The sequence below is a fragment of the Arvicanthis niloticus genome, chromosome 19, assembly GCF_011762505.2.
Source record: "Arvicanthis niloticus isolate mArvNil1 chromosome 19, mArvNil1.pat.X, whole genome shotgun sequence".
NCBI classification, from domain to species: Eukaryota; Metazoa; Chordata; class Mammalia; order Rodentia; family Muridae; genus Arvicanthis; species Arvicanthis niloticus.
The window spans coordinates 9368349-9393815 of record NC_047676.1 but is presented as its reverse complement, the minus strand read 5'-3'; the positions used below and the strand labels follow the sequence as shown (position 1 = coordinate 9393815).

The window sequence follows — 25467 nt, the reverse complement described above, 5'->3', positions numbered from 1 at the left end:
TCATCAAGACATTTATACTGCGCCTGGCGGTGTGTTGAGCCTGTATTCTTAGAATGATGATGTATGGAAAATGGACATAGTCCTTGTCCTCAGGGAGCCTTTGTTCTAGCAGTGGGCACGAAAATTAGAAAACCAACACTTTAAATAAGCTAATTGCACAGACTATACTCGTAATATATTAGATTGTGATATTTAATATAATGATGATTATGATATATAGCGAATTAGATTGTTATATATAACATGTTCATAATACATTCGATTTATACTATAGTAAAGATGATGGCCACCAAGGGGAGGACATGGACAGAGAATGGGATGATGTTCAGAGAGGAAAATAAAACACTGCGGAACATTTTAAAGGAGATGTTTGGGTAAGGACACATTGGAGAGGCTATCTGTGGAGTGGTAACTGTAATGGTCTCCAATTGCAGTTATCTGGCATATTAACAAAACAACACATAAATCAGGGTACTAGAGCAGGGTTCAGGGATTTGAAAAGTGACTCAAGACTTAGTGGACCAGTGGTAGGACTCACCTTTGAGTGCAGTGAGAAGCCAGTATAGAGTCCCGAGCAGAGTGTGGCAATGCATAGAAGGACTGTCCTGATAGATACTCTTGCAAAAAGAGACTCTCATTAATTTGGTTCAATGCAGAGCTTCACCTCCAGAAAAATCATTTCTATTCCTGCAGTAATGAGCCGGGGATCCACCAAACCCTACCCTGCTCCGCCAGAACCAGAGAGATTCACCATAATGATACTATACCAGTATCTGGGTAGGTCGAAGAACAAGGAGTTAACTAGCCTCCAGGTTTTGCTTGCTTCCATGCATGCAAAACTTCCCATGTATTACTTGAAATGCCGAACACAAAACTCAGAGTAGGAAAGAACCACTCCAAAAAATGATTTTTTTTCCTCATAGCTAAACATATTATCATCCAGCAAGCCACTCCTCAAAGAAACAAACTATATGAGAAATATGAAATTACCTATCTGTGGATACAAGCCTGGAAATGGTATTGGAGCTGAGAGGATTTTGCTTTTTTATTTTTTTTAAGCCATTCACATGTTTCTGGGAAGGACTAACTAAAGTATGCTATGATAATCCTAGGAAATGGCCTACAGGAAACTGAGAATCCTATGACATTCATATGAAATGAACCTGCACAGTAGTGGACATCCCAGAAGCTTTTCTACAGAAGAAAATCTTCATTTCCCTTCCATCTAGCCTATCTGTTAAATGCTATCCTGACTTCATATCTTGAAAGTCCCTGTGTATGCTATATCATAATTATGAATATGTCAGTGTTCGTGTCTCCCAAAGGCAGTTGAGTACATCTGACCATTGATACTTGCTGACTACTTTATGAATGGTAGTAGGGTACATCATAAACTCCCACACAGTACAGAGGGGAAGAAAGTTCCCAATCATCCACCCTTGTATTGATCTCTGCATGGGGAGGGCCACTCTCACTTACTTGCTTAATTATAAAATAAATTGGCTTGAAGTGATACTGGTACTGTAATTGAGATAGTAAAATTGCGGGTAACATCTCACTGACAAGTTCAACTTTACTGAAAAAAAAAAAAAAAAAAAAAAAAAAAAGGCTCTTGATAGCATACTTTAGTCCTTCCTAGAAACATGGAAATGGCTTTAAAAAAAAAAATGCCAGAGCTCCAATACCACTCTTCCAGGGTTCAGTCCACAGATATGTAATAGTGGCGCATTCAGAAAACACAGGTTTGCATACATGTAGATGCCATGTAGAGTCCACAGAATGCACACAGCATGGAGCGTTCACGGGGAGAGCATTTTTTTTAAAAATTGGATATTTTATTTACATTTTAGATGCCATCCCCTTTCCCCATTTCCCCTCCCTAGAAAACCCTTATCCCATATTCCCTTTTCCTTTTTTGCTTTTATACAAAAAAAAAAAAAAAAAAATGTATAAGAGCATGTTGTTTTACATGTTTTTCTTGGCATATTTGTGGGCTCTGGCAGGAAGGGTTTTTTTTTTCTCTCTCTCTCTCTCTCTCTTCCAGATAGCTTTAAAATGTTTCCTTCTTGTAAATCTGCATTCCTTGCTTTGCTTTCAAGTCTTCCCCACCCCCTTCATTCTCTCTCTCTAGCATAAACATGTTTAATCTGGCTTTGACAATCAAAGTGTTTTGTATTGCAAGGAGTGTGTGTTTGTGCTCCAAGCTAACATTCCCTTTTCTGTGCAAATATTTAGATTATTAAAGTTGTACTGACAGAGCCTCATGCCGAAGTGAAAGTTTCATGTGATGTATTTTCCCAGTGTTCATGTAGACTCTAAAAAACATCTGCCACCAAGACACCCGTCCTATGTATTATTTACGATAACTGTCTGTGGGATCTTTGTGTCCTTGTATTGTGTTTTCTTCTACACTCTTCTTCCTGTTGGGACTTCCAGAAATGGCTCTACATGAAATACTTAATACAGTTGTAATACTTGGCACCCCTGTCTGCGTGGCTAGCGCAGGCGGCTTATAGAATCTCTCAGTATCTATGAGGTCTGTTCCCCCATCTCTCCTCCTCTTCTATACCTTCTTCTTGCACCTTCTCCTCTTTCCTCTGTCTTCTCCCTCTTCCTTCTTCTTCTCCTCCCTTCACTACTTTCCATGATTTTTGGACCCTTAGGTAAAGAGGAAGCAGTAAGAGTTGCCTCCATGATGATGCACAAGATGGTACTTGGCCTTTTGGCTCTTTATCTGAGGGGGAAATATATGTATTCATTTTTCAGTAATGTTGAATTTGTCAGTGAGATGTTACCCACAATTTTACTAGCCCTTCCTTTTCCAGTGATGATCACCACCATGACAGTTAATGCCTCCGGGGACAATACAGGCCCTGTGCATAAAAACTGTCTCTTCTCTTTATGTCATTTATCAGTTTTTATCAAAGCCAGTATCCCTTGAGAGAATGGCTAGACAAGCATTGCATCATTCGATTTGACTGTTTCCGAAATCAAATCCCTCTTGCATACTACGAATTTTGTTTCTTTGGAGTTAAAGGTTGACATCCCCTCCTACAGACCAGTGTAGAGGAAAAGTTGTCTGGTTCCTGCGAAGAGTAACAGACAATAACGCAGAAGCAATTTCTTTTTCAAATCCATAGATTAGATTCAAGGGACATAGCTTATTTAGGGATGCAAATGTATCCCCTGAGCTACATTTTATACAATCATTCAGTAAAATCATTCACTGAAGAGTTGGTCATTTCTTCCCCGTTTGAAAGGTGAGAGAGTTAACAACGGCCTTGTCCATACTTGTGTGAACTCCTGACCTCTACTCATGAGAAAGCAGAATGATTTCTCGAAAGCTTCAGGCAGCACAGAACTGATACTACTAAATTATCTTACTCGATGGTTCTCAGTGAGAAATCCGTTTCTTCAGAGCGGTCACTGCAGTGCCTGTCCCTCATTGTGGCTTCCCTGAGTCACTGGAAAAATACTCGTCGGTCATTAACTTACTTTCTCACCACTTGGTCATTCCTTAGACCACACTGTGTTAAGATAGTTCCTGCAAATGCCAGGCCATGGTCTTCCTATTGCAAGCCATGGCCACATTCCTGCACCTCTCTTGACAGCCCAGAGGTGGAAGCTCTGCTTCCTTTGAAATGTGTTCTCCACCTTTTACTTTCATGACCCTGTCCTGACCCAGAAGCACTTCAGCCAACAGAGACTTAGTCAGCAGCATTCAGAACCATCTTCAGAGGGGAAACCTTAAGTGACACATCTGCCCCTGTGTTGTAACCACTGGAAACCGAGAAAGGGCAAAATACGGTTACAAAGGAGGCAGTGGACTCTGAAGGCTATTCACAAAGTTAGCTCATTTTGGGAAGTCACCAATGAGTGACTTCAGTTGTCCATTCCTGACTTCAGTGCACTAGCTGCCTAGCATCATGAGCAAACATCACGCCTGTCCCAGAGCTGGGGCCCTGCTGACTGCTTCAGCAAACTTGGCGAGTCTCAATGTGTCTTCACAGGGACTGTCATACATCACGGACCTGTTTCATAAGATGCGGTTTCACTTAGGGCCGGGGTAGACTCATGACTGGAACTCAAGATTCCTGAGAGCCTGTTGGCTGTGAGGTCACTTGAGAGCTGGCTGTAAGCACTGGGATTTTTCTGGGGACTCTTGCTTTACTTAGTGACTTGTGCAGGCTGCTAGTGAACCGATGCATCAAGCTGTTGCTCTGAGTGGTTCAAGCCTGTTTGGAAGCCATGTGTTCATTGCCTGCCTTCCAGATCCAATTGTGTTTCTGTAGGGATTGGAAAATGTACCCTCTATTAAACAGTTTCACAGAGGAATGAATCCACAATACAATTATATAAAAGATCACGATAACCAAATGAGTACCACACACACACACACACACACACACTCAAAAGTGGAACATAAAATGTATAACTAATATATCCTAAGTCGTTCCCAACCAAAAACTTAACACACAAAGACATGATATATTTGTTTTATAAAAGCATTTATGAATTTATGGTTCCATTCTTCTTGAGGATTTTCTAACAACAAGATAAAACAGGGCTACACTGAACATTATACCCCCAGCTTCAGCCTGTTCAGTCATATCACCTACTTGATAGCTACTTCCCTCTTAGTTCCAAAGAAGCGTATCTCCACCTTCTCAGGGGCAAAGGGACATTTGTTCTGGGACTGATCCAAGGAACTAGGAAGGAAGAATGCAGCTTTCTGCCAGCATGCAGAACCATGACCAGGGGCAGCATCGGGCCCACTTTGCTCCAAGTTATTGTGAAATATTTTGTGTCGTTATTCTTCTTTCGGGGCCTCTTCAACAATGACACATTTCTTCCCATTCTCCTTGCTTATAAATGTTCAAATATTGCTACAGAAAGGAATCTAGCCCTCATTTTTAAAATTTGTTAAAGATTTTATTTATTTATTTTACATATATGGTGAGTACACTGCAGCTGTCTTCAGACACACCAGAAGAGGGCTTTGGATCCCATTACAGATGGTTGTGAGCCACCAAGTGGTTGCTGGGAGTTGAACTCAGGACCTTCAGAAGGACAGTCAGTGCTCTTAACCACTGAGCCATCTCTCCAGCCCTAGCCCTCACTTTTTATAGTCATTTTTTCTCTGAAATCTAATTTGAAAAGTAGACTTATAGTTTCATTGTATGAACTTATGTTTGAGGTGAACCTCTAGGTGAGTGGATTAAGTTCTTTGCATCGTGTGTGTGTGTGTGTGTGTGTGTGTGTGTGTAATTCAATAATAGGTTATAATAAGCTATCCTATGAATTGTGAAGTAGACTTAAACTGCAGCCTTATGTCTCCCAAACTGGCCAAAAGTCACTAAATGAATTTATACAGTGAAGCAGAAGTGAATGCGTGCTCCCTGATTTCCATTTTTTTGTGCAAATGATGAGCTGCTCTCAGACATTTATTACTCCATCAGCCACTGTGATGGACCACAGCATCCCTGGACCATTTGTTATGAGCTGTATATGAGCTGGTGCAGCTGTGCAGCCCAATAAGTTAGCCCCTGGTTATATGAGGCTGTGTTAACTGGGATTAATCATGTGCACGCTAAATCCAGTTCTTTCGTTGACAGGCAGCATTTGAGGCTCTCAATGAGCCTGTCTGTCTAGTGAGTGCTAACTTGGGACATGCCAGTTTGGGATGTTACCAGGCCTAAAGCAAATGGATGGGGCCATACTGCTCAACAGGTACCATGAAGGCTGGCATACTGGAATGCCCACTGATAGCGGCATTTAAACACATGGAAACAGTGCGCTGGGTTAAATTCATGTCTTAGTACACACTGAGCAACACTACTGACTGCCTCAGAGACAACGTAAAATATTACTGCTTCTTTCTCCTCCCCCTTTTTCTTGTTAAAAATTCTATAAAATTTTACCAAGATCCTCCTATATGTCTATTTGTGACTTAGACACCCTGGCTTTCAAAATGTCTAGAGGTTATGTGACATTTTCCAAAATTTCTACTGATTTGGGGACCGTTTAAGGAACACTTGTGGAACATTCAACATAATGAGTATTCTCAAATTTCACATTCCAGCAGATCAAAAAAAAAAAAAAAATAGGAAAAGAAAAAGAAAACCTGGCAAATTATTTACAAACCATAGTATTCTTGCAATACATGTAAGTCAGGTAAATTAGCTTATTAATTAAATTAGTTTCTTTTAAATTATTTTTTTAATTTTCTATACAAGTGAACCATATTTACATTATTTCCACTGTTCCCTCTCCATGTTCCAACTCTTGCATCTCAAATGTTCTACCTCCCTTTTTTAAAATTATTATTGTTTTACATGTACTCACATGCATGCATGCACATACATGGCAAGTCCACCTAATGTTACTTATATGTATATGCAGTACCACCTGAGATTGAATGTATCTTTTAGGGAGCTTATACCTGGAGAAAACGAATCCTCCCTCTCTCAACAAACTGTAGCTTTTCATCTAGGGATATGGCCTTGTGAGACTTCCACCATCCACACTGACCTGTTGGGATGTCAACTCATGTGATCGTTTTGAAGATCATGTTTAGGCAGCCATGTTGTTGAGATTTCACAGGCGCAGCTTCCCTGTCACATAAAAGACACTATCTCCCAGAAGATGTTCTGTCTTGTCCTATGGCTCTTACAGTCTTAACACCCCTCTCCAGCAATGATCCTTGAACCTTAAATAGAAGGGTTACTTTACCAAGTGAGACTAGGCATAGCACAGTCCTCACCTATATATTTTGATAGTCTCTAAACTATTCTCAATTCCATTGAGAATTTCATGCATGCACACAATGTTTTATAGTCATACACCTTTCCCTCTCTCACTGCTATTTGTCCCTTCCCCGTCCCAGAATCTCACATATTCCATCCAACTTCACCTCTGTCTTCTTCTCATTGGTTTAAAACCCAACCAGTCCAGTCAGTGCTGCTTGTATGAGCATAAATGTAGGACCATCTACTGGAGGATAGACAACCTACAAAGATTGTATCCCAGGAGAACACAGATTCTCCATCCCTCTAAGAATTACCTTTCAGTATCTCCTGGGTCCAACCTTTAGGGATACTGTTCCATTCATTCTGGGCCTGACTTGATCTTATTAAGGTCTTGTTCAGGCATCCACAACCTCTATGAGTTACTATTGGAATAGCCCTGTTGTGTCTAGAAGACACTGTCACATACCGCTCTTTCCTGTTCTCTGACTTATAATCTTTCCATTCCGTCTTCCATGGTGTTCCTGAGTTTTGAGAGGTGGTGGAATACAGCTCAGGGCCGAGCACATCAAAGTCACTTGTTCTTTGCATTGTGACCGATTATATAATCTCTGTATCAGCCTCCATTCACTGCTAAAAGGACAGCTGCACTTAAATTAGGTACATTAATCATTATTCATTAAAGAAGAATGTCATGTCTAATGCCATTGTGAATGTAATAGAAGGTCATCATTAGTGTCATAGAAGACATGACAGAGTTTATTGTAAGCAGGGGACTCCCTATTCTTAATGTCTCCGCCATTATCTTCCTGTATGAGGCTCTCCCACAACTCGCTAGCCAGATAGGAGGTTGCAGAGATGCTAGTCAACAATGAACAGAGTGGAGCCTCAGAGGGAAAAATCTCTGTGTGGTTGTCAGAATTTTTAGGATCAGTACCATCTACCACCCTCAACAGACTGTTATCAACCCCAGGACCCACTTCAGAACCCCAGAACCAGATGGTCTGCCATTGTTGGTTCTCAAAGTTTGGTGGAGACTTCAATCACCTAGAGAGCCTGTCCAAACAGAGGTAGCTTGGCCTCCACTGGGGATTCTGTTCTATTCAAGGCGGTGGGTGATGCTGTTGCTTGGTGAATAGGCAGCACCCTCTGGAAACCACAACTCTGAGAACTGGTTCTTATGTGTGTTGGGCATTGGAATCTGCTGGGAAGCTGGCTTACTTACCTGAAGCTTAGGTACCACCTTCAAGGACTCTGAACTAAATGTCTAGGGAAAATCATAGGTGTTCCAATATTTTTTAGAACTTCCCTGGCAATTTTCACCTACAATTTGGTTTCAGAAGCCTAGTCTCTTCTGGTTCTGTTAAGGGAGAAGCTCCAAGCTTCTCAGTTTGATGTTGGACCATAGCTGTGGGATTTGGGAAGACATGGGAGTTCTCCAGAGCTTGAACATTCTTCAAACTCTCAAGGCCAAAGCCTCAGGCCAAATTTATTCAGCAAATGCCACTACAGTCTCTCTGTGGATCAGGTCCTCTTGTGGTTGCTAGAGAGACTCCTTTGAGCAAGCACATGGAGCTCGAATTCTACTCCTACTGGTAAGCTTAAAATAATTCCCATTCAGATTGGGATACTTAATATACTTACGAAATTTATATTAAACATACACATTATATGTAAACAAATGTGTGTGGTGGAAATAATACATATACGTCTTCCACAGAGAGTGTCTCTCAACAAATAGTTGTGTCCGTCATACAAAGCTGTGCTTAGTGTGCCGTGTGTGTGTGTGTGTGTGTGTGTGTGTGTGTGTGTGTGTGTGTGCGCGTGAGGGTGCATGGACATGTTCTACCAATGTTGGGGTGGGGTCAGAAGACAGCCTCCCTGGGTTCTGAATAGCCACCCTCACCCCTCAAGAAACAAGGGCTCTCTCATTAGCTTTGTACTCTCCAGAATGGCTGTCAGGTAACAGCCTGACTGTCCGCCTCTCTAGTGAAGTGAAACACTAACCCCATTTGCACCTTCAATGTGGGTGCCAGGGATCAGGTTGGACTCCTCAAGCTTAGGAGACAAGATGTCTCCCCAAGTCCCAACTTGTTCTTAATTCAGGATCTTGATGCTTCCTGGCTACATCCTCAGCATTTCTCCACAGTTTGGAATGCTGTCTGTATGCAGATCAAGTGCCCGGTCTCCCACTTGCCAAATGCCATCCCAAAGGGCAGAGCCACAAGGGAAGTTATCCCTTTCCTGTGGAGAGCATCTATCTGCTCTTCTTCCCCCTTCCCATCATCTCCTAGCTCTCTTCCCAGCCCAACCAGCATGCTTCCTTCCCAGCCCTCCCGTTGGCTTCTCTCTCACAAGCTACCCTAACTTTTCACACCAGGGGTTCCCCAGACCCTTTTTTCCTGAAAACCTTCTGCCCAGAAGGAGCTGACACCTCAGTACTTTCGCAGATTTGTCTCTAAGCAAGATTCAAGGAAATTGCATTCCCCTAAAGTGCTCCTTCTAACTCCACCCCAGCCCTGGTCTTTTGTGTTCTTGTAAGTAAAGGAAAGCAGCTGGCTTTCAGTTGGACAACACAACGGCAGGGGTGTTGTACTGAGCTATCTAGAGTACATTTTTAATATCCAGGAAAGAAAGCAGTTTTAGTGTTTCCATTTTTAATTGGTCTCTTTCCTCTAGATTTGTTTGTGGTTTTTTTTTTTTCTTGGTACTGAAAAACCAAGCTTACTCTCGTGACGTAGCACTCTTCCCTCCCTTTAACTCTTGCCCAAAAAGAGTCTTAAGGGCAAGGCGGCAGAATAACTCGAAGTAGTACATCTTTTATGCCCCCATCTAACGACGCAATTCCATCAGTTTTTGGTGGCTATAAGTGTGTCTCCTCAATAATGGGGGCGTTTAATGCCTGGAGTTTTTATTAAAGCAGGAGAGAGAGGGAGAGAGGGAGAGAGGGAGAGAGGGAGAGAGAGAGGAAGAGAGAGAGAGAGAGAGAGAGAGAGAGAGAGAGAGAGAGAGAGAGAGAGAGAGAGAGAGAGAGAGAGAGAGAGAGAGAGAGAGAGAGAGAACACGTTCTGGGAGATCACCGGTTGGGTGGCCTTTACATTTTTCTTCTGTGACTAAAACCTCTTGGAACTCGGAACAGAGGCATGCCTCTCGCCTTTCTGTTAGCCGGCCTTAGCTAGCCCGCTCCTTTCTCCTCGTAAAGGGACCTGGCTGGGAACGTGCTGGGGCGTGGGTTCGCGTCCCTCTTCCACGCGTAGCCTGGGCGCAGAAGTTGTCCTCTGCAGCCGGGCGGGGCCGGCGGACGGGCGGGCGGCTGCTTCTCCACCTCTGAGCGCTCCTGTTCTCTGCTCTCCCGGCACAGGGCACGACCGGCCGCGCGGGGCACCTGGCGGGCTCCGAGCCTGCGCCACCGCCTCCGCCTCCGCGGGAGCCGTTCGCGCCCAGCCTGGGCAGCGCCTTCCACCTGCCCGACGCGCCGCCCGCCGCCGCGGCGCTCTACTACTCCAGCTCCACGCTGCCCGCGCCGCCGCGCGGGGGCTCCCCGCTGACCACCACGCAGGGCGGCTCGCCCACCAAGCTGCAGCGCGGAGGCTCGGCCCCCGAGGGTGCCGCCTACGCCGCGCCGCGCGGCTCCTCGCCCAAGCAGTCGCCCAGCCGCCTGGCCAAGTCCTACAGCACCAGCTCGCCCATCAACATCGTCGTGTCCTCGGCCGGCCTGTCCCCGATCCGCGTGACCTCGCCCCCCACCGTGCAGTCCACCATCTCCTCTTCGCCCATCCACCAGCTGAGCTCCACCATCGGCACCTACGCCACCCTGTCGCCCACCAAGCGCCTGGTCCACGCGTCCGAGCAGTACAGCAAGCATTCGCAGGAGCTGTATGCCACCGCCACCCTCCAGAGGCCGGGCAGCCTGGCAGGTAAGGGGCTTTGGCGCCCTGGTGTGGCTCACGTGGGTGCTTGGCGGGGAACTGGGGAAACTGGATCCAAGCAGCAGGGCTGGGCATGTCTCGGGGCCGGTTTTCAGATTCTGGGACTGTGGGGGATGCCAGGGCTTGACAGTCTGAAAGACTGTCTCTTCAGGTGTGCCTGTCATGTGGTCTGCCAGCCTCTAACACCTGACTGTCTTCCCTCGTCCCTCCTTAAAGTCTGAAGACTTAAACCAAGCAACAAGGTTAATTTAGTAGGACCACACAGACCTGTTGCTTGCATTCAGAAAGAAATTAAGTAACTATCCCAATGGGTAGAATCAGTATTCGTTGCCAGAAAAAAAGTTATATTTTTTCCCCTAAAATCAGATTCTGATTTTTTTTTTTTTTACATAGGTTTCAGCGGTAGTGTAAACGTAACCAATAGGGAAGTGTTCTCAATGGTTTCAATTGTTTCCTTCTTCATTATAGGCGCGCAGCGGGGGGTGGGGTGGGGGTGGGGGGACAAGGGTTGCCTGAGTCGGAGAGGCTGCTTTCCTCTGCCAAATCAGAAGTGGTGACATTTCTGTGGTGCCTGTCCCTATTACAGACCAGGCTGAGCTGGTGACTCTGCTGTTAATGCCATATGCTTGCTTTAAACAAGACACTGTGATTGAAAGACTAATGCTCCCCCCCTAAGACACCTGAAACGTCATCTGGATTTATCGCCTATTTCTTTCCTTCTAGAAGTATTTGGTAATTTTGTGACTCTAGTAACAGATGCTGTGCTCATATGCTTCTTGTCTTGACACAAATAGATGACTGTGAAGATAAATAGGATTTTGAAAAAAAAAAAAAAAAGGAACTTGTCACAGGCACAAGGCAGGTGGCCAAGGGCTTCTTTAATTCAAACACAGGAATCACCAGCATGGACTAGTTAGCTAGCTTAGTGGGATGCAGGCTGGGATATGCTGCCCACAGGACTGTGCTAGGTCTGTTTGCAGAAAACACACCGTCTCGCTGCTTAGCCTGGACAGTGGAATCTTGGAGGTAGCCCATCATCAATGCCCAGGTATGTCTAATGTAGCCACTAGCTTGAAGAGCAACCTAGGAAACAGGAGCCAAGCTTTATGTTTATGAGATCATACCAAAAAGTGGAGAGGTGAGAGGTCACCCTCTCATCCGCCCCCCAAGCCTCTGTGGAGAAGATGCAAGTTCAGGTCTGTAGACTTCTCAAGCCTATTGCATTTCTGTGTTTGCCTGGTGAATGAACAGGAGGGTGGTTTGCTGTTGTCAGTGTTTGATTGTTAGGGGAGGGGTCCCGGCTCTCCCTTCCCCTGCTTATGTGTGTCAGACATGTGCCTGTCACATTGTATACCTGTGGTGAAGCAGAGAGTGGCCAGGTAGCTGAATGTGTAGGATTTCGAGGAAAGGTTTAGGGAGTGGAAACACACTAACCAAGAATTCCTTGCAAATTTTGGAAATGTCTTATGTTTTTAATAAGTCTGCAAAGAATGTTTCAAAGGCTTTGATGGCTGTCAGTCTGGGTGGGGGTGCTGGTGCTGGTTCTGGTGCTGGTGCTGATGGTGTGTATGCATTCCTGTTTCTGTTTGTTAGAGGTGAAGATGCTTCTCCGGCCAGAAGGAGAGCTTCAGTTGACCAGCATATTCCCATCTGTCCCTCATATTTTCGCATCATATCACATTTTTGCTACCTAGTGAGGGAAAAAATATTCAATATGCCATTGAAGAGACTTAATTTTAGAGTCACAGTGAACATTTTAAATGTTTGAATTCATTTGTTTAACATACATGTTAAAATATTCATTTAAAGACTTCTTCATGCAAATTGCTACTGGTGGGCTTGAGTTCAGAATTATCCCGTCAGAGTATATGAAGGATGGATTTGAATAAGATCTCGCATTCCATTTGGAAAATCATGACACATGGCCAAACAGAGATATCAGAGATGGACTACAGTATGTGTGAGCTCACAGATATCTGAACATTCACACTCCGTGTCTGATGCCCCGTGTTTGAAGCTATTCCAAATATCATAAAGTTCGGAGCCACCTGGTTTGCCAAATGAAACGGCACCAATATATTGAGATCACAAAATAGATTTTGTCACAGCAGAGCTGTGAATCAGGAGATCTGTCACTGACAACCAGAAGTGTCAATAGAGGGCAGAGATACTCACTGCCAGCTAATGTCTCAGTCCTTCGCTGTTCTTTCTCTGTATACCACCACCAATTCAGTCACTAGAGGTAATGCATCCCCTGAAAGCTTCCGGCTTCCTCTCAAATAGAGAGGGCAGAAAATAAAATACTTTCAGGGGGGTGACTCAGAAGGTGGCTTTTGAGTCTTTCCTGAAGTGGTGAGCCAGCTAGCCCTGTGAGTACTAGGGAAGGGTGTTCTCAAAGTAGAAACAGTAGAAATGTGAGCTCAAAGGCTGGGGATGGGGAGTGTGCCTGCTGTGCACACAGGGGAAGGCACTAAGTAGGAGGAAGGCTTGACCATGCTCAGGTTGGATAGACCTGGAAGTCCTTACAAGACAATGAGGGCAGGAGCAAAATTGATATAGACTGGCTTCGATTGTAGTAGGCTCACTCTGGCTGCTAAGTTAGGATCAAAGGCAAAAGTAAGGATGTCCATTGGGAGTGGTTACAATAAGCTAAGTTAAAGGTAACTGTGGAAACAGTGTACTCACACTGAAGGTGATGAACAGTGGGGGTGCACGAGCACACAAACACACTCACCGCTGTGATTTTGGTGAACTATGTGAAATTGTAAGAAAGAAGATTATCAAGAGAATGGAGTTTTAGTGACAGAGCAGGTTGCAGAAGCACCTGCCGTAGGTTTAGGGAGTGTGGAGAGACACTAAAGCCCTGCTGTTTTACAGGTGATGGCACTCTGCCAGAATCCCAGTACACACACCTCATAGAAAGCTGGATATGTGGGTCAGAATTTTATCCAGGACTTGGTTTCTTAGCTAAGAGCATGCTCATGGTTGCTAGTGCTATCGAAGGATGTCAGACTGTCAGTTGCAGAACGCACTTGGGCAGGAAGCGACATGTCCCCCTTCTCTACCGGGTGATCTTCCCAATGACTGAGCTTGGCAGAGCTAGGCCAAGATTCCCAAGATGTCACAATCTGGATTAAACACAGAAAATCGTTAAGTTGACAAATCTCAAGTCATTAGACACTGGTGATTTCTTAGTAGTGTTTCTTCTCTTGTGCAATGTCTTTTTATTGCACAAAGCTGAGTGGAAACCAGCTTGCCATCATAGGAGGTCCCAAACTTTCAACACTCTACCTGTCTGTTCCACATTGCACAGAGGGTCACTACAATATCTACTCTTACTGTCTTCCAAGTCACTAAGGTAATCTACCTGAAGTGGTTATGCATTCCTAAATCATTACACATTAACTTTGGTTATTTAACAGATAGATAACATGGGGCTGTAAAGAAGTCATGCATTTTTGTCATAGGCACGAGGCAGCTCTAGTGAACTGGAAAACATGCCACACGGTTCGAAGGTAAAGATGATGCCATTACTGTGTTCAAAATGCACAGCTTCAGTTGAGGAGGGTTTAAAATAATGTCTCACACTGCAGCCCAAGTTGACCTAGAAGTCACTGTGTAGCCATCTTCCTGCCTCTGCCTCCAAGGTGCAAGGATTATAGTCATGGCCCACCATTCTCAACTTTTCACTCTAACTGCTCCAATTTCAGTTTTAAAGCCAGTGCAGAATAAGAACAGAGCTGAGTTGTGATGGGAAAACCGACAAATGAGTGAGATAACATGTGTGACCAGCTTCTTTGAGGAGACCGTTCCAGACTCTTCACTACAAATGAGGAACTAGAAACATACCTGAAACGAACTCAAAGCATCAGTATCTATATGTAGTAAGGGGCAGAGGACAGACAGCAAGGCCTTGTTTGTGCAGCAAAAATGGGAGAGTGAGGAGAGAGAGCCAGGAAGCAGTGGGAAAAAAAATGGCATAGAATAAGAAGAAACCCATCCCATTCTCAAGGGCTTGTGATGTCATCCTCTCTGCGCATGACTACCAGGTCCATCTTTGCATGTTAGCAACTGTTCTGGGAGCGTTGCTGGAGATGAATCCGGAGTAATAGGCAAGCAGACAGAGAGGCCTTGAAATCGTCCTGTCCTGCTGGATGTAAGCATCACAACTGTCTCCTACTTCTTTCAAAGATGGTGAAACTCCATGCTGATCACATGTAAATGGTAGAGGAAGAACGCTTTCCAAGTGATAGAACTTGCCTTTTACTTTGTTCTCCCGACAGTCTCCTCGCTTAACTTAATCGGCTGTGCGCTGAGTTAAATGTGTTTATTGTAATGAGTGAGCACATTAAATATTAAGGATGAACAAAATTATATTGAAAAACACATTATACTGCAAAACATTGGCCTTGTATCACTTAGAGCGGCTGCACTCTGCAGTTTGTGCATCACGTGGGCTCCAACAACGGATTGAGGCAGTGTGATCTTTACCTCCACCACTTAGACTTGAGCGGAGGCTCAGCAATGACTCCGCCCCTTAGACTTGGGCAGAGGCTCAGCAATGACTCCGCCCCTTAGACTTGGGCAGAGGCTCAGCAATGACTCCGCCACTTAGACTTGGGCAGAGGCTCAGCAATGACTCCGCCCCTTAGACTTGGGTGGAGGCTCAGCAACGACTCCGCCCCTTAGACTTGGGCGGAGGCTCAGCAATGACATATTCTTTGCCCAAATCTTCAGATGACAAGGATCTAACCTAGACAATTTTGAGTAGAGTCTTTATAGTGTAAGCGATTCATAATCCATGAGAGTAGAGAGGACACTTATTTTGTCACTAGAGTACAACAGTAAGGACATAGATATTTAGTATAAAGTTGGGTTTTTTGTTGTTTTTGTTATTTATTTTGGTTTTTTGTTTTTTTTTTGTTTTTTTTTTTGCCCACCAAATATAGGTTTTTATTAAACCTCTAGCGATTTTGAAGAAATAAAAAGCCTCTCAAATGTGTGTCAAAATCCTACTGAGTATGATTTCACACACGCCAATGTTTGATACTTTAAAATAATACGATCTTCCATTTTCTGAGTTTAGAGACAAATTAATCCTGCTGGAAATACAAATGCAGACTGTAAATATGTACAAAGTTATCAGACTTCAGAAGCTCACTCTGAGAGAGAAATGACAACTGAAATGTAAATCCCTAGCCAGTGCTTTCCACCAGAACTGACCTTATAAGAAGAGTTATTTAGTCGAGGCATGATCGGCTCACACTCCAGCCAAATGGACCCAAGCCATCCTACATGGAGCGGACCATGCACTGTAAACTCCAAGTTTCAACAATTTGAACCCTCATTCAATCTCTGACTTACTGGGGCTCCCACATCTCACTCTTTTGGTTTATACAAGGGGAAGTGTTGATCAAAGACCCTGTAGGCTCTGCTGGACCCTACATGTTTCCTGGAGGAGACGGTCCCAGAGCAGAAGGACACAGTCACTTGATAAGTTCATAGTGAGGGTATTCAAAGCTCAGTTTCAGGATACAATTCTGAGGTAGTAAGATGCCTGGCTCCTATTTTCACATTTGTCTTCCTGGAGCTGATGGTTTCCTAGCCTGTAGACAAGAGTAAGGATGATTCTTATGAACACCTGCCTCCTCATATACTGAAAAATCATCCTTTAAAAAATAGCCCTGTTCAGATTTACATTATCTGCTTATTATTTGATCAGCCTGCGATCCTAATCAATACCTTAACTTGGGTAAGGAGACTTCTCTCATCAGTAACACCAGCAGATGGCTTAGAAAGAGACTCCTGGGCAGCTACCCAAACCAACCAGACCCTTTGTATTTCCACTGGCCAGCCCCTGACCCCAACAAACCCACACCCTGGGCTTTCTCTCTTGAAGACCAGTTCCTCCCTGGAACCTTTGAATCTGTAGAGAATGCATCTCTGTCATGTGTGGCGGGTACTCTGAGGTTTTTGTAATTCAATCTACTTGGGGCAGAAAGGCTGTTTACCACACACTGACCTCCTCCTTCAGAAACTCAGCAATCCCACTTTACAGTAGCAACCATGGTCTTCTTACTGCCTCATTAGAGGCTCATATCATCTGCCCTCCTTATCCTCAGGGAAGCAGACACTTGACTCCAGCACACTATCCTTCCTGTGTGCAAGCTAACTCTGTCACAGTCTCCATCCGCCCGCCGTCCAGTAATCACAGTAGAATCAAATCCTCCATAGCAGTGAGTTAAGTTGACATAGCATCTGCATCACACAGTGGTTCTTGCTATCTAATTTCTATCCGATCAATATCCCAGTGAAACAATAGTAGGGAAAGCCCTGCTTCCCACATCCTCTTCCAAGAAGTGCATGACCGGAGTCTTGAAACCGAGCTCAAGTTGCCAAAAGTCCAAGAGGCCTCTGTATCACTATATTTTTTAACGTTTGACTCACAGATAACAGTGCCTACTCTGCTACCCTTCCACCCCATACCTCCCTTGCCAAGGAAAATGTGATGTATAGATTAACTTGAAAGGGGAAGGGCAGTGGTAACTACATTTTGAATTTTTCAAATAATCCCGATTGTTGTTTGTATCATATTTAATTGTCTGGGAAATATAAGCCGAAAACTTTACTGAAATCACCATGTGTGGTTCAGCAGGCATCCTCTGCCTAACATTCGCTGGCTGGTTTCTCGCCCAGCATCCCCAAATGCAAGCGTAAATACAGTGAGAAGTGGAAGTCACAAGAGAGACAGAACACAGACCGACTCCATTATCACTGAGAAGCAAATAAAGTGTTTTCTAGAAACCGGGAGTTAAAAGGCAGAGCAGAGCTGGGCTCTGAGGCGGAGGAGGACTCTGAAACATGGAGGTGAAGATGTGGAAACGGAAGGGAAAGTTACTGTTGGCATCCGTCTCTCCCTCCGTGTCCTCACTCCAGCCAGAATGGCTAGGGCTGACTCCAAGAAAAAAGTTGTACTGTCTTAACTAAACCACAGTGTGAAAAGTTAGACTCCCGATTCAGGTGTTGGCATTCTGAGTGAAGTTTTAGTCACATAAGCAAGTACAGGAGGGGAGGGAGGAGGGAGGATGCTACTCACTTCCCAGTCATCCTGAAGGAAGATGGCCACCAGGCATTACCCTTCCTCTTTGTCATAAAGTTACATTTGGAATCCACACCTAGTGGGAAACACTTCTATTCACATCATGGAACAAATCTGCCCCCCCTTTTTTTCCTCAAATATGATAAATTAGCAAGGATTACAGAGGAATGGAAGAGACTTACTGGCTTGAGAAAAAAAAGAGACTAAAATAGAAAAATAAATTATCCCTTAGAAGAAACAGATCCTTTAAGAGATGTAAGAGATTAAAAGAAATAAGCAAAAGCTTTGGGTCTAGCATTGAAGAGGATTGGGGGAGATCTTGAATTCACTAAATAAAAACTGAATAGTGTAGGTCCACGGAGCAAAGAATGTGAAAATCCTTCTAGGCTGTAAAAACATAACTCATAAAACTAAGAAATAATAGATGAGATGACTGGGAAATAGTCAAGGAAGTATCCCAGAAGATGGAGAGTAAAGAGACAGAGGCAGAAGATGGAAGGCTATGCAGGAAGAGCCAAGTCACCTCAAGAGATGCAATGTGTGACTGGGGTCTCAGAAAAAGGAGTCTAGGAGGTAAATTATCAAAGTCCTGGGGAAGAATTCCTCGGGGCTCATGCCCTCCTCAGAAACGCCTTGTGCTAGGAATTGAAAGTGTTCCTTAGACCACATCATGAAAATTCAAAGTACCAAGATGAAAAGACCCCAGTGTCTCTGGAGAGGAATAAAAGACTTTACCTGACTAAGCACTCACAGCTTTTGGACAGCAGAGAAAACGAGGTGCTGCCTGAGAGGCTGAGGGAGTCTTTTTCAACCCGAAACCTCCACACAGCCTGCTTCCCATCGTAAAGGAAAAATCAAACATGCTATAACATGCGAAGCCTCAGAAAATCCATCCTGTAGGCACGTTCTCCTAGGAAAGTACTGTATTGAACAATGTATCCCAGCTTAAATAAAAGCATGGAAACAGTATCCAGAAGTAATGCATGCTGGCTTGGAGAGGGATGAAGAGAAGTCCAGGGAAAGGCCCCAGGCAGCAGGTTAGGAGACAAGAGAAGGGATACTCAACCCAAATCCCACAGGATCTATGTGATGTCATAGTCCAAGGCCAGAAAACATGAAAAAGCAGTGAGCTTCATTATAGATGCGGTAGAAAGAGTTGTTATACTCCGCAGAGTTCTGTATCTCCAGAAGGCAGCTGTTGGGAGATTTAACAGCTAGACAGATGTGTGAGCATATAGTTGCATCCCTTCTTAGCTCTATAATGCAGTGCTATTTCACCGAAGCCAAGAGAATTTAGAGAGTACAGGTTTCATGTCAGGCACTCCTCTCAGGGCTGGGGACTCACCTGTGAGCAACAAGGGCCAAAGCCCTGGTGTTCTTAGTACTGATATTCTGTCAGGGGTTAGATGAGAGCAACTGTGGGTAGGGACTAGGGAACACAGAGGTCAAACACAGAGCAGCAGGGGACGCTTCACAGAGAGCATATTCTTGGAGCAAACCTTTGAAGGAGAGAGAAAGGACATACATGTTGAGAACAGTGTCTGGGGCAGAGGAAATATTGAGCCCAAGAAGTCTGAGGGAAAATCATGTACTGTCCGTTAGAATGCCAAACGGGGTTTCTCAAATCGTTGGCTTGCTCTGCAGTATAGGAAAAAGATAAGAATAACAATTGCAGTCTTCAAGAAGAGCCTATGAGATTGCAGCTGTCCCTTGTTTAGTGTGTCCACTGGTTAAACAGACACCAAGGATGTCATATCTGCCTCTTCTGGGCATCCAGCTATACACAGAGAGGAGCCCAGGACTTAAGGGATAGTCAGAACAAACTTGTCTAAACCAGCTTGATAGGAGGAGGGATCTGACTGAGGGAAACCTAAGAGAAAGGCTTATGGGGAGAGGGTTCAAGGAAGGGTTGTTGAAATGTTCAAGGTACATCGTGTCACATGTGCATAAGAGTGGGGATTTACACAGTTCACCTGCACATGAATGTGTGAGCAGACGGACTCATGCATCTCTTGGGTATAGTGTTTTGGACTACATTAGTTCATTTCTGTTGCGTACTTCCAACATCCCTGAGCCCTGACTCCTGCCCAAAGACAGGAGCATAAGTATGCCAAAGTTTCAATGCCTGGAAGATGATGAAGGGTTTACCACCGCATCAATTTGGCCTCTGGTGAGAGCCCCTCAGGTTATGACACTTTGTCACAGGTTACCTCAGAAGGACGGCATGTGGCAAGAAAGTCACATAGTAAGATAGGAAACACTAGATTCAGGAGTTAGGTTTCCTTTCCTTTCCTCTCCTCTCCTTTCTTTTACTTTCCTTTCCTTCCCTTCCCTTTCCTTCCCTTCCCTTTTACCCTTCCTCCCTCTTTCCTTCCTTCCTTCCTTTCTTCCTTCCTTCCTTCCTCCCTCCCTCCCTTCCTCCATCCATTCTTCCCTCCCTCCCTTCCTTCCTTCCTCCTTCCTTCCTTCCTTCCTTCCTTCCTTCCTTCCTTCCTTCCTTTCCAATCATCATCTCAACATCTAACCCAGGTCCCACAAGAACAGTATCAAGCTTATCAACAGCTATGTTCTCAGTGACTGGTCTTACAGCTAGACACTGCCTCCTACAGTTTCCACCATCACATCAGAACACACCCACTCCTAGGACCAACCCTCCAACTTCTGACCCTAGGAGACAAACTATATCCAAACTGTAGCACAGCCACATACATCTTTTTTAAAGCAAGACCCAATCTTTATTTCTGAAAGAATGAATTATACAGAAATCCAGATAAGATTCTTCACACATTGCCTTAAGCGTCCCCAGGAGAATGAATGAATACTGACAGCAATGGAGACTGGAGGCAAAGTATATGAGAAAATTGAAGAGGAATCAATTAAAAGGGGGCTGCTTCTGGGAAGCAAACAAAAATAAAATAAGCCAAATGCTGGGAAATTTCCTTGTCCTTTGAGAATGAGGCTGCCTGATGAATGAACCCTGTAGTTCGCTGGTACTGTAAGTGTCTCTTCAGAGCTGTGATGAGGTGGCTAGTACAGCAAGCATCTGTTGGAAATACTCTTCTGTACAGGCTGGAATGGCAGAAAGACACTGTAGGATGGAAGCAGAAAGACTCAGAAATAGGAATCTACATGTGTGTATGGGCTCCTTAACAGCCAAACTGTAAGGAAGGCTTAGTTGATGTTGGGGTTGTTGGTGAATTTATTTCTAACATCAGAGCTTTTTGCTTTAGATTAAGTTAATGGGACACCAAGGAAAAGATAGAATAAGCACACACATTCAGTGCAGATTAACTAAAATGGAGGTGTCTAAAATCTCTATGGGCTAATATCAATAGATCTTTATATATTCATTATGGTAATCTCTGGCTTTGAGACCAAGAAGAAATTATGAATTTTCTGGCAATCAAAACAAACAAATCAACAAACTATGAAGGCCAAAAATGTATGTAGTGCTCATTCAGGCTTCAGGAAGACAGCTAATGGGATCTCTTCACATCTAAAACAGTCTATCATGTCTCTCCTAATAGATGTCTAGTCTGCAAATACACTGGCTGGCTACAGTAAACAAACTAGCATGTGAAATGGTTATAACTGGCAAATAACCAAAACCCACATTTGTATTGACCAAAATGTGAATACAAAGAGATACCAGATTTTGTTAGTCAGAATTCATGTTACTGTAGTTAAAATACCTAGAAGAAAATTTAAAAATTCAAGGAGGAGATTTATTTACTTCCCAGTTTCAGAGATTTCTGCCCAACATATGAGGACAATCTCTAGAGTAGCTTACCTCACACCAGACAGAAAGCAGAAAGATGAAGGAACCTTAGGGAGTGGGTTACGAAGTCACACGATTATCTCAGAGCTCCAACTATCTTAACATGTCTGAAAACACGCCATAGAACTAGCCAGAGGTGTACTTTTCTGATCTTCTTGGTGCTTCTTAATCCAATCAACACGGTAACTGAAATTAACTATCGTATAGGTTCTGCCTAAAGTCAGTAAAAGGACAAAAATCAGCAAAAATCAACACCAGGATGATGCCAAGGGATACAGGAAAGAACGCCTGTGCCTTCAGGACTTCATGGTTCTCTAGAAAACCTTTCTCTTTCTTAGGTCTGTGATGTGGGATGTATGGACACTTGTAAAGCAGGCCATGCAATACTATATATAGGTTTACCAACCAAGTGAACAGCCACAGTATAAGCCTGGGAGGGAACCAGACAATACCCATTCCATATTATTTCTTGACTTTTTATAGTCAGTGTATTGCAGACCTTTCAGGAGTGCACAGCAAAAGGAATCTAAAGAGAAGCTTCAATAATTTGACTAAGGAGCAAGTTTGAGGGAGCTGTTCTAGTTTCTGCTTACTGTGCAAATATTTTCAAAGGGACTTGGCGGCTGTGGTTTCCGCCTGCCAGTCCTCTTGAATGGCCTCTGAGCTCAAGGCAATGGTTTACTATAGAGGTGGATTTAATCCTGAGCTTCAAATGATTGTTTCTGACTCCAACCTTAGCTCTCTCTGCTTAGACTGACAACGTGGTGTAAGCAGGTGGAAAAACTCCCTAAAACGAAAAAGAGTATCCATTTCAAGAGTTAATGTAAAAATCAGGAGTCTTTGTTCCTTTTCCTAGGATGAAACACACATCCAAACAATGTTACACACACATTCATTCATTCAAGTTTTAAGATCATCTGGTTAGATGTGGAAAATCCCATAGTCTTTTCTATTTCATGTTGAGGTGCTATAACAAAATACCACAAATATCATCGGTGGTTTTTTTTTTTTTAACAATGGAAATGTACATGTCACAATTCTGATGGCTAAAAAACAAACAAAAAACCAAACAAATAGACAGAAAGACAGACAGACAGACAGACAGACAGACAGACAGACAGACAGACAAAGCTAAGACAGAGGCGACCAGGGTGGTAGTAGATCCTGTGTGTAGTGAAGATTTTTCTGGTTCATTGAGGAATCCTTGTTCCTTTTTTCTCCTCATGGTGGAAGAGTCTTGATTGCTCTTTCTAAGACTTGTTTTACAGAGGCCAAAAAATCTCAATAATGAGGGCCCTGTATCATCTTTAGTCATACCTTGAGTTGAGAAGGAACCTGAGAATTGATGGAAGACAAAAACATAATACCACAGTCTTCAACGAACTTGTTGCTGTCACATACTGACAAATAGGCCACTCCTGTCGACAATGCTTAGTAACATTTACTCCCTTGTGGGACTTTTCTATCCTAGAGAAGCTTCACTGGAACCATAGGATAGTCTTCACACATGGCTGACAGTATCGGTATCTTTCTGATAGAGACATCTAAAAGGGGGCATTTTAGCTGGACACTGATGTCTTTTATGTGTGCTATGACGAAGTTCATGTTTTAACAAGGGTGACGGGCTTTCAAATGACAGTGCTGCATACTCCACCCAAAAATTAATTGAGCTTTAAAATACACGTGCTCATAAACACATACTAGAATGGTTTTTTAAAAGAATAAAACCCCAAAGCTAAATCCTAGTGGAAACTGCACAGTTTATAGTATAATTCTTGTCTTCTCAAAGCCTTTTTATATATAAAACTTCATCTGAGAGGAATTATAAAAAATAATAAAATATTAATACATAAAGAGGTTATAAAATGTAAATATAGGAATAATGGGTCTACAACGTTTATAGCTGGCATTTTCTCTTTGTAAATTTTGTTGTAAGCTAACGTGTCATTTTCTTATGGAAACCACAAAACCTTCTCTCTGCTAATAAATCCACTACAGAAAAAAATGATAGAGAAAGAGCATTACACCATGTATTTTGAAGCTCAGTGTCCAGTTCTTAAAGGCACTTTGTACAGCCTGTGTATGCTATATCAGAAGCAATCTAACTCAAAAGCTTTTGTTTAAGATACAGAATGCAAACCATCTCCAGGAATGTATTTTTAAAATTGCAGCTCAGTGTGGTGGAGCCTGCCTTTTATTCCAGCCCTTGGGAGGCAGAAGCAGGCAAATTTCTGTGAGTTCAAGGCCAACCTGGTCTCTATAGTGAGTTTCAGGCCAACCAGGTCCTTCATGATGCAAACTTGTGATTTATGAAAGCACCTGCCTGCTTGTTTCCCCTTTTGTTGAGCTAACTCTTCTTTCCACACTGAGAATTTCCTCTGTGGCCCTGGGGCAAAAGCCACAGAACCCAAAAGAGAGACAGCTTTGTTCCTGTGGTGCTTTGAATAGCTAATGAAAGTTGCCTTGAAGCCTCTGCCTGCCTGTGCAGCTTAGATGTGAAGATGTACCAGGCCCACCTTGTTCTCGATGCTCTCCATGGAAACTCCTGGGGATTATGTATAACAATGAGGTCTGGAAACCTGACAGTGCAGATGCTGTGTTCCAGAGATCAAAAGCAGCTGTTGAGAAACAAAAGGACACCTGTTGAGTTTTATCCACCTTGTTGATAAAGACAAGTTCGGGTGTCAATATAAGACTGATCATTAAAAACTCTGGGAAGTGACTAATTGATAAGGTAGCAGCCAATCACAGATTGCATTAATCAGTAGGTCATTAGGACAAGAGGAAGATAAGAGTGAGTCATGCTTATAGTTCATTCCTGCTAGAAACAGATTCTGAAGCAAATTAACGTAACTACAAGGCTCCTCCCAGGTAAAAATTAAATTCATATGCTAAACTTCTTTTGCTCATAGATGTCCAAACATTTTAGTTACACGTTTTGAATCTAATTATGTTGCCCTACATAAAAGTATAATAACTCAACTCTCCCTGACCTTGCCAGGAAATGTTTGAGGTGCTTGGGTAGAGTCTTTCTGAAGGTCCATTTACCAGGATGAATCTTAAGCTCTTGTGGAAGGATGCTTAGGACATTGCTAAGCCAGGACTGCTACATCCTTGTCTCCCTAACCCTCAAAGCCTTTGATCCTAGAACTGCAGAAGGTCTGGACATGAGGTTGGGAGAAGGGATGTGCTAGAATGCCTTGCTGTTCATACTTGGCCACTGTCTGTCATGTCCTAGGGTTTCCCAGCAAGATGCTAATTGCATCACAGTGTAAGGCATGCTTGAGGCAAAGCCATTCCCCACACCCCTAACTCCCAGAGGCATTGCTAGCTTTCCCTGAAAGCACTAGAAACTAACCCTCTTCTAAGCTCCATTGTACATAGCCACTCAGGAGTGGATATTCCCAGGGATGCTCTGACTCTTAGACTAAGGGCAATACTAAAGACTAAGCCTTTAGTATAGGCAGAAGATGCCACCTACATCTTGTCTTCACTCTACAGCACCATTAAAAGCAGGTCACTTCTCAAAGGTACCCATACACCATACTGTTCTATTCACCAGGCTTTCTTCTGAGGTCTGTGTCTGGGAAGGGCCTCCTGCATAAATCCTCTTTTTTTGTCTCAGAGGTAAATGATACACATATTTTCCCTGGGTGGAGAAGTGCCTTTTGTGCTTACAAAGAAAGTGGAAGATCAAGTAACCTTTGTTTGGCCGGTGTTTGCCCTGTGGCAACACAGGGGACCTAGGCCCACATCAAAATCAAGATAACCTCCACAAAAACATTCCAGCCCATCCAAATATAAATAGCCTGATTGATTAAAAACATTTTTTTTTTCTTTTTCTGGAAGTGGCTCTTTTCCAGATAACCCTTAACCCTAACTTTTCTAGACCCTGGAGGAAGAGCCACTTCTTTT

The 25467-nt window shown here is 43.5% G+C and overlaps 1 protein-coding gene across 1 annotated transcript in view; it reads left to right on the top strand.

The window, feature by feature from the left end:
* The window catches only part of Ctnnd2 (catenin delta 2), an 804610-nt gene that overhangs the window by 437170 nt on the left and 341973 nt on the right, over positions 1 to 25467 (top strand). Inside the window, 1 exon segment of the mRNA XM_076916393.1 lies at positions 10108 to 10663. Within this exon segment, the coding sequence (XP_076772508.1) occupies positions 10108 to 10663 (556 nt within the window).